The sequence below is a fragment of the Mercenaria mercenaria genome, chromosome 3, assembly GCF_021730395.1.
Source record: "Mercenaria mercenaria strain notata chromosome 3, MADL_Memer_1, whole genome shotgun sequence".
Classification (NCBI taxonomy): domain Eukaryota; kingdom Metazoa; phylum Mollusca; class Bivalvia; order Venerida; family Veneridae; genus Mercenaria; species Mercenaria mercenaria.
The window spans coordinates 95,760,768-95,771,358 of record NC_069363.1 but is presented as its reverse complement, the minus strand read 5'-3'; the positions used below and the strand labels follow the sequence as shown (position 1 = coordinate 95,771,358).

The following is a 10,591-nucleotide window of genomic DNA, read 5'->3' as shown; positions in this document are numbered from 1 at the left end:
TCCATTTGGCTTACGGAAATTCGGCGGTTCTACCCAGATACCCGCTCGTGATGAAATAATACACAGAGGGTCTTCCTCCACCATGGAAAGTCGCTGTATGACCTATAATTGTGTAGGTGCGACGTTAAACCCAACAAAAAGAATAAATAAAGTGTACTGGTAAGAAATTGAGTCTGCTTAATTGTATTGTAAAATTGTAATGATGTGCGTTTAGGAAAGCAAATCCCTTACATTAAAATTTCAATATTTTTTCAACAACTCGTGAGTAAAATGTGTTTAAATTCAGGTAACAATGTCCTTACGTTAAGCAAAATTAACAAGGCCAGTACCGATTTTGTCTTCATTGCTTAAACATGACTCCATATATCACCAATAACCCTACCCCTGCTAGATTTCTATGATGAACTTGTCAATCTTCTAATTTGGACAGTACTATTAACTGTTAAAAAGGGTGCTTATCAAAAAGGTACTGACTGAATGGCGAACAGTACATATCTTGATAAGACTGCACGGATGTGCAAGCTGATCATGATCTACACTGGTCGCCAGTTGTGTCCAGCATGATACGGGTTAGCATTATTTATAAATTGTTCTGTGCTTCTAACATTATCATGCAAAAACGGGCACAACATCACTCAGAATACAATATAAACTGTAGAATATTATATAAAGTGAGAAAGATTATCCTACCTTTTGTAACTTTTTCCTTTATGTATCCCTTAACCAAATGTATGCAAGCTATACGCAGCATACTGCCCGTGTAAAATATATACATCTATGTAAATTCGTTTCGTTAATAAACGAAAAAGTTAAAACTACTTTTAGATTAAATAATAGTTTATGGGTTCTTTCAAAAGTCACAAAACATGAAGTGGGAGAGTAAAACTTATTTCAACAAAGTTATGACTGCATGAATATTTTAATTTATAATATAGCAAAAGTGTGGTGGGATAAAACTAAATTGACAAAGTCATATTGATTATTGTTGAGAGAGAAAAGAAAGACAAAATAGCCATGTATTAATTTGCTTGCTCAAAAGCCCTATAAGAGAGCTGATATGTATGCATTATGTATGTACTAGTTATGTCTCCTGACTTTAAAAATAAAGCATTCAAAACCTTATTAACGTTTGAATAAAGCAATAGGCTCTGAATACAGTAGAATTTTTAATGTTATCATATCCTTACCCATTAACCCTTACTCTGCTAAATTTCTATAATGAACTTGTCCATCTTTCAGTTTGGACAGTACCATTAACTGTTAAAAGGGGTGCTTAACCAAAACGATACTGACTGATTGGCGAATATTGCAGATCTTGATCAGACTGCATGGATGTGCAGGCTGATCATGATCTACACTGGTCGCAAAGGCAGAATCATTTTTGCCCAGCATAATAAGGGTTAATTATTGCTCAAGAAGTTTTCCCGATTTTCAGACACCTATGCTATTTCTTTGAAATCCAGGTAAATAATTACTGTTAAGAACAAAACACTCAAGATACACTGCACACTATGATATCGTTATTTCCTTTTATGTGCAAAGTAACGCAAATGCCTTGGTTCGTATTATTGTCATTTGTTTTGCAATGTTATCATTTTAAAATTATATGTTACTACTCATTAGTATTTCACAAAGAAAAATAGTAGTTCGTCCCCGCAACTATTACTTAATTACTATTCTGTATCATAAACGCATTGCAGCATCGCTTGCTCCTTGTTCACCGCCTGTACACACACGCACGCACGCACACACTTCTAAAGGTAAAGACAAGTCAAAGCAAACAGATAAAAATACGAAATAAACAAATAAAAAACACACACAGTGGAGCACCGCCTAGGAACGATCACTGGCAAAAACACTACCGGGATATAATCGACCTTTAAGCATATGCACTCATTTAAAAAATAAATGGTTATCTTCAATCACCAGCAATTAAAAGTACTGTCTAAATTTTGAACATTTTTACATTAAACATGGCGTATTAGCAATTGTTGAGAACGTAACTATGACATTGTTAATCTGTTTACATATGAATACAGAATTATGTTTAAATATCTTACCAACAGGAAAGTAAACACTCTTTCTGCACTTAAATTTCATGAATATGCAGAATTATGAAGGCTGTAATAACAGAGAATGAACCATTGTTCATGTTTGTTTTGTGCCATTGTTCATGTTTGTATACACTTGTTTTTGCAAAATGATTGATTAAATGAATAAAAAAAAAAAGGAAGGAAGTCCCCTTTACATGCAAATAAATTGCAAGAGACACTTCGCATTTTTTTGGTCGAAAAGAATTATTGAATAACTGAGAAAATGGCTACTTAGAGACAGTCGGGGGCGAAAATACTAACCGAAGGCCGACAGTAAGTCAGGGTGGGGCTGATCATTCATCCATCTGACTTCAGCTTAACAGTAGTCAAAAAGTAAACGGTCATTAAACACTTCCCGTCACGTTTACCAGCATGTTGTTTGATCAGGAAAAAGAATTGTTCTGACTAATATTTATTTGTTGTTTTTTTTTTAGTTATATTTCGTGGTAACGAATTGGCAAAAAAATCGTTTTTTGTTTTTTTCTTAGTTTTATTTCGTGGCCACGAATTAAGAAATTGTTTTATGTTGTTTTTTTCTTAGTTATATCTCGTGTTGGCCTAGGATACACTGAAAACTAGTATTAATTTTTTTAAGGGTACCATGTTGTTTTGATAAAAATAACAGTTTTACTGCATTTTCTGTACCCATAATTTACACTGCAAATACTGGCCGGCTACTGTCAATTGAGACTGTTTATCCAGCTGATGTTTCAATGTCGGTCGGTGTTAAGGCCACAAAACACGTGATCAGTATTACATATTATGAAAAAAGAAACCCTATCTGGGCCTTTGTAATGGATATTTACTGATAACGTCAAAGAAAAAACAATTCTAGACTAGACAGAAATATACAAAAATATGTCTGGTTTATACATAAATTATCATAATTTCCATCATAAAACTGTGTGCCGGTGAGAATTATTTGCAATATCTGATCTAGATATGAGACAGTTGCAAATTTTGTTAGCTATATAAAATGTTACTCAGATATTATTTTACTAAATTTATTAAGTTTCCTGGTCAGCTTAGCTTACACAGAAAACCTCGTCGAGTGAAAAAAGGCCGTCCTCAGGCTACGGGTTTTTCTCTCAAATTTCTGAACATGCTTAATATAACAGCTGATTTTTTCCTTTGATTAAAAATACAAACTTTTCATGCTTATATTCGCATGTTTTCGAATTTTTTACTCGAAAAAAAAAGTATAGTGTTTATTCTGCGGACCGCTTTCTGAAATGCGGGAATAGGAGGGTACCTGACTTCAGCTGACTTACATTCCACTGCATACCGTTCAACACCCCTTTTTCTTTTGAAAAATAGGTATACGACGGAGTGAAAATTGAAACTGTATCAAAATTGATCTGAATTAGGTGATTTTTGTATGAAATCAAGAACAATTCTTTCTATTGGTACATAACCACTACAAAAGTAAATAATCGGTAATCTCCCTTGTATTCTTTATCATATGATAAAAAGTTCCACTTAAAGCAATGATGAATTTTTAGTCGTTCATTTCATACCCTTGCAAACAATGATGCATAAAAACTGTTGTAGTGTAAATTGTTGATTTTGACTAACGATGAAAAATTCTTAGCCATGTTCTGTAAATTACATAAATTATAGTGCACTGACCATTTTCACACCGGTCAGGCAAATGTGTGTATTTCTTTATCACTTGTTTTGAATCTTAAAATCATAACTTTATACACTTACTTTTTCTCGGGAGAATCAATTTACAAAGTCAGTAAATAAATAATTTGTTTGTAGGTAAACTTATACTATCTTCCTTACTTAAAAGAAGTTTCATAACTTACGAAACAGATTTTTATAATAAAAAAGTGTTAAACTAAACAACATTTGTAAGATGATAGTGTTTTACATATAAAAAGGTTTGAAGATTTCTCTTCTGTTAAAGATACTCGCCCACAGTTTGGGTGAAAATTTTCAACATGTTCATTTCCATAGAATGAATATATGATACTGAAAACTGATAAAGTGGGTTAAAATAAAAGTTATATATTGGTAAAAATGTAAGAAGAATGTAAATTTTCTGCATGATTTCAAAAGTGTTGCAACGGTTTACTAGTTTACTACCTTCAGCATAAAATGTTTAGTTATTTACAAGAATATCCTGCAAAAATCTTATGTCAATAAGTTTGTACTTACGGAAGCATAGAGGGGACATCGGATTTTTTAATTTTAATTTATGTCGTGGCCACGAGATATAACTAAGAAAAAAAACGAAAAACAAAAAATGTTTTCTCGTGGCCACGAGATATAACTAAGAAAAAAACAAAAAACAATTTCTTAATTCGTGGCCACGAAATATAACTAAGAAACAAACGAAAAACGATTTTGGCTAATTCGTGGCCACGAATTAGACAATTTTGTTTTTCGTTTTTTTTTTCTTAGTTATATTTCGAGGCCACGAATTAGCAAAAGTCGTTTTTTGATTTTTTCTTAGTTATATCTCGTGGCCACGAATTAGCAAAAGTCGTTTTTTGTTTTTTACTTAGTTATATTTTATTGCCACGCATTAGCAAAAATCGTTTTTCGTTTCTTTTCTTAGTTATATTTCGTGGCCAGGAATTAGCAAAAAATCGTTTGTTTTTTTTCTTAGTTCTATGTTGTGGCCTCGAATTAGCAAAAATCGTTTTTTGTTTTTTTCTTAGTCATATTTCGTGGCCACGAATTAGCAAAAATCGGGTTTTTTTTGGTTTTTTTCTTAGTTATATTTCGTGGCCACGAATTAGCAAAATATCGTTTTTTGCTTTTTTTCTTAGTTATATTTCGTGGCCACGAATTAGCAAAAAATAAAATCGTTTGTTTTTTCTTAGTTATATTTCGTGGCCATGAATTAGCAAGAAAATCGTTTTTTGTTTTTTTTCTTACTTATATTTCGTGGCCACGTATTAGCAAAAAATCGTTATTTGTTTGTTTTTTTTTCTTAGTTATATTTCGTGGCCACGAATTGGCAAAAAAAATCGTTTTTTGTTTTTTTCTTAGTTTTATTCCGTGGCCACGAATTAAGAAATTGTTTTTTTTTTTTTTCTTAGTTATATCTCGTGGCCATGACATAAATTAAAATTTAAAAAATCCGATGTCCCCTCCATGCTTCCGTATGTACTACTTTCAGAGTACTCACTTTTTATGGAATTTTGAGAGAAATTATTTTTCGCCTTAAATGTGGGAGTAAGTCCCTTGAAATTTACATGTGCAACTTCATGGCTGATTACCCTTATAATAAGTCTATAACCTTTTACATTATGTATTTATTATATAAGATTTATACCACATTTTTATATTTAGATCATACTGTGAAACTGTCTGAACCCTGCTGTTACATGAGGTCAGAATTTCCTTAGCCCACTGTCAAGATCTAGGCCTTTAATTACTGATTAAATTTACAGTTAGCTTGTAGTGGTCAATATTAACTATTTGTATTTGTATTATACATTGCAATAGAAGAAGCATGCAATTAAATTAATCAATATAATTATACATACTACATTGTTACAATTGAAGACACTATTTGTAGTGGTTATAGACTTTATTTCCTACAAAGTCAGTGACGATAACCTTGATTTTATAATAATAATAATGATAATGATAATGATAATGACAATGATAATGATAATAATAATACTACGTTCAAAGGCGCTTTACATATAGCAAACGCCGCCACACAGGTCACGTAATTCATCCTCTACTAATACAGATACAGAGCGATCTGACCAGAGGGACAGAGTGAGATAAAGCCCCCAGAACAGATACAGAGAAATCCTTTTTAGATACAGGTATATGGCAAGCTAATTGTCCAATAATTACGTGAACCCTAGTTCACGTTCGAAAAACTAAGATTAACGATCGATAAACTAGGTTTTTCGAACGTAAAACTAGGTTTTTCGAATACTAACCTATATTTTCTAGCGAAAACATAGGATAACGCCGTGAACCATAGTTCACGCTCGTAAATGTAGGTTCACGATTGTAAACCCCAGATCACGGTGGTAAACATAGGTTCACTTTCGTAAACTATGGTTTACGAGCGTGAACCGGGGTTTACGAGTGTAAACATAGGATAACGATCGTAAACATAGGATAACGACCGAAACTCATAGTTCAATCGAGAAACCTAGTTTATCAAACGTAAACCATGGTTTACGGTCGATATATTAGGATTATAGAATCAACAATGAATTTCGGGCGTGAACATGGGTTTACGGCCATGAACCTATGTTTACGACCGTGAACCATAGTTTACGGACCTGAACCAATATTTTCGAGCGTGAACCTATCTTTACGAACGTGAACTTGGGTTTACGACCGTGAACTTAGGTTTTTCAAATACTAACCTATTTTTTCGAGCGAAAACATAGGATAACGTTGTAAATCATAGTTCACGCTCGTAAACGTAGGTTCACGTTGGTAAACCCAAGTTTACGGTCGTAAACATACGGTCGTAAACATAGGATAACGACCGAAATTCATAGTTCAATCGAGAAACCTAGTTTATCGAACGTAAACCATGCTTTACGATTGATATACTAGGATTATGGAATCAACTATCAATTTCGGCCGTAAACTTATGTTTACGGTCGTGAACCTATATTTACGAGCGTGAACCTAGGTTTACGGCCGTGAACTAGTTTACCTTCGTAAAACCGTGTTTATCGATTTGTAACAATATGGCAAGCCAATTGTCCAATAATTACGTGAATCCTAGTTCACGGTCGAAAAACTAGGATTAACGATCGATAAACTAGGTTTTTCGAACGTAAACCTAGGTTTTTCGAATACTAACCTATATTTTCGAGCGAAAACATAGGATAACGCCGTGAACCATAGTTCTTAGTATTTGAAAAACCTAGTTTTACGTTCGAAAAACCTAGTTTATCGATCGTTAATCCTAGTTTTTCGACCGTGAACTGGGGTTCACGTAATTATTGGACAATTGGCTTGCCATATAGGTATAACCGGCTAACTTAACCTACTTTGCGAAAAGACATGCCCGGTGTATACACGCGAAGCCGTTTTTCCTGGGAAGAACCAGTACAGGATTAGACACTCAAGAGCATCTCCGAAATTTCCAGTGTCTGGACCGGGATAATATGTAAATGTTACTGTCTGATTGATATGTTTCAACAGTTAATGTTTTCATGATCATGTGGAACTTTTATTATAATCGAATTTGCTTTAGTGTGTGAATCACATAACATAATTCATTCTAATTTTATCTATATATTTTTTATTCTAACTAGAAAAAAAATATCAATTTGACAACAGCCTTTGCTTTTTCTTTATTTATAAAATCCTTACACTTAAATCCTAGAACGTTTGGTGGATAAGTTTGATTGTATATGTTTGATCTATATATAACTGTTGCATTCTAGATATGCATTCTAGATGTTTGATAGGAATATATAAATATTTTGAATGGTAACGGTGATAAAATATGTAAAATATTTATATCTTAAATTGTGTCTAAGTTTTGTTTTTCGATTTCCTTGGGAGGGGTTGTATCTGTCACTATTTGTTACAATATTGTAAACAATGATGTCGTAAATATTCCTATATTTTCAATTTTTGATACAAAAAGGCTGCCATCCAAACTGGACTAACCCGAAAGCAAAGCACTTTTTCCTTGGCTATATTGTCTTTGAACTGAAAAAGAAACACTTATTTAACAGGTTAGTAGAGCGAAATAATTTTCGAAAATAATTTTTGAATCATTTAGGCTTAATGCAACCATGATTAATTTTAACGCATTCTTTTGGTAAAATAATTACGCCAATTATAATACGTTTGTTTTGAGATAGTATTTCTTAAGGAGAACATGGGATCTATATTTAGCAAAGTTAACATACGATATGTACACAGAAATATTGCATGCAAATATTTTTACAGAATCCCGGCAAAATATCAAAATGAAATGAAAATGGAAATTCATACTTGAATAAGAAATAACAGCAAAAAGAAAGAAAAGGATTAAACAATATTTATTCATTTGAGAGAGAAAGAGAAAAAAGAAAGACAAAATAGCCTTGTATTGCTATTTACTTGCCCAATAACCCCATCACAAAAGCGAGCATTGTATGTAAACAACAATTTCCTAGTAATGTCTTCTGATTTTACAACTTCAGTTTAATCAATTTAAAAAGTTTTGATAGAACAATATACATGTACTTTTAAACCTACATGTACAATAGCATCCCCACACTTCAATTATTGTATCACAAGCTTTTCGATTGTATACTTATGTGTTAATTCTACAGATAATTACAACATGGCACTAAAGCCACAATGCCCACTATAATACCTTTCTTTCTGTCCGTACAAATGTAAAGCTAATTGCTTGATTCGTATTATTCCCATATTTACAATGTAAATAAATTTCAATCACAAAATACAATTCATAACATTTCACAAAGGAAATAGTAGTTATCAATCCAAGGAAAGTCCCCACCACCACCATTTCCCATTATATAAAACATACGCTCTGCAGTCATCAGATGATCCTGGTTCACCGCTACGCCACTTGGAAAACGTGGTATCTTCAGAACCATACCCGTACCTCCATTCACCATTCGGTAACGTTCTTGTTCCGTCTATCCAAATGTCACTCGTGAATGACATTTTCTGCAATGTTTCATGAACATCTGCTGCTTTCAACGCGCTGTCAATATTGATCAAGTGACCTCCATCTTGGTGACATTCTTCTTGTGCATCTTTCCATGATTTCTTTACAGTTTTACTCAGTCTAATGCAGAATTTGTTCTTCGTTTTCGTATATTCATTTGACTTGCACTCTGTCCCTTGACAAATTCTGCTTTCCGTTTCTTCTTTTTTCGCAACCTTTAAAGGACAAATGCTCGAACTAACTCCGCATGTTCTCGTGCGTGTACTAGCACCAATTGTCCTTTTTACATTAGCTGAACACGCTGACCATTCCGGCCATTCTGTACAGCTTTTTAGTTTGCAAAGTTCAGTCTTTAGTTCTTGCCGTTCGTTTGTTAACGCAACGATTTTATCCTGTACGTTCTTCTCAACGTCATCTATCTTTTCTGATAGTTTTATGCCAATATTATCCTGCTCGTTCTTCACGTCATCTATCTTTTCTGACAGTTGTTTGCTAATATTGTGTTCCATTTTAACAAATGTTTCACCAAGGAGAGCCAGCAATGGTTTATTCAGCACAGTTCCCATTTTAATCAGTTCCTTTCCATTTAAGTCTGCGTTTACTATGCTATCACTAACAGTCACTGGTAAAGCAAGTAGTTCCTTACTTATAGTAATAGGAATTAATATCATGATATGATAAATTGAATGCATTTTTTCTGATTGCCTTTTAAATTCTTCCTTATGTGTTTCCTTAATGTCCTGAATGAATTTAGAGATTTTCTAGTGAATGAACGCACTATCTACGATAAATTAGCTTTTATAATGTGTACGATGTTACCGTCTGACTGATATATTTCATAACCGTTAATTATAACTTTTTTTGATGCTGTGCACCTTCGAGTGCATGCGTTCGAGCGTGCGTGCGTCTGTGTGTATGCGTGCGGGCGAACGTGCGTGTGTCTTTTTGGGGCAGTATATTGGCAACAAGAGTGCCAGAATGTCACAATATACACTCGTCACAGCAAATTTCTTTACACTAGCACCTGTAATTGCAAATGGAATTTTAATTTTGTGGTTGTTTAGTAATTATTGTAATTCTTTTGTTTTTCTAAATACAAATAAGAACTCCTTACCAGGTACAGATACCTTAAAATACACCTAAAATTTGAAAGTAACATCTATGTTGTACCGCAGAAAAGTGGTCTTGGTTTTTCCCTACGGTCAATTATAAAAAAGTTACGATATAATTTATTTATAGTAACAACTAAGGGAAGTTAATCTTTTAAAAAAATACGAAAAGAAAAATTGTAAGTCCACAAAAAATCCTTACCACGTAGAGATAGGTCAAAATACACCTCAAAATTGGATCTAACATGCATGTTGTACTACAGAAAAGTGGTCTCGATTTTTCCCTACGACTAGTAATGAAAAAGTTACAATATAAGCTATTTATAGTAACAACAAAGGGAAGTAATTCTAAAGAAGGGACCTGCGCATGACACTTTGTCTCATGATGGTGTACAATTGTGCCAAGTTACATCAAAATCCATCCATGCTTGAAGAAGAAATGCTTCGGACAAAGTCATTTTTATATCTGACATTTGGCCTCTAAGTGTGACCTTGACCTTAGACCTAGGGACTGGTTCTTGCGCATGACACTCCGTCTCGTGGTGGTGAATATTTGTACCAAATTATATCAAAATTTCTCCATGCATGAAGAAGAAATGCTCCGGACAAAGTTTTCATTATTGTATCCTTTGACCTCTAAGTGTGACCTTGACCTTAGACCTAGGGACCTGGTTCTTGCGCATGACACTCCGTCCCATGATGGTGAACAATTGTGCCAAGTTACAACAAAGGGAAGTAATTCTAAAAAAGGA

The 10,591-nt window shown here is 33.5% G+C and overlaps 1 protein-coding gene across 1 annotated transcript; it reads right to left on the bottom strand.

Annotated features, from left to right (window-relative positions):
* Positions 1 to 7,779: 7,779 nt before the first annotated feature.
* LOC123523337 (uncharacterized) lies at positions 7,780 to 9,470 on the bottom strand. Its single transcript, XM_045301024.2, has one exon. It carries the CDS (start codon positions 9,420 to 9,422, stop codon positions 8,535 to 8,537), a length of 888 nt encoding a protein of 295 aa, XP_045156959.2. The 5' UTR covers positions 9,423 to 9,470; the 3' UTR covers positions 7,780 to 8,534.
* Between the last annotated feature and the right edge of the window lie 1,121 nt (positions 9,471 to 10,591).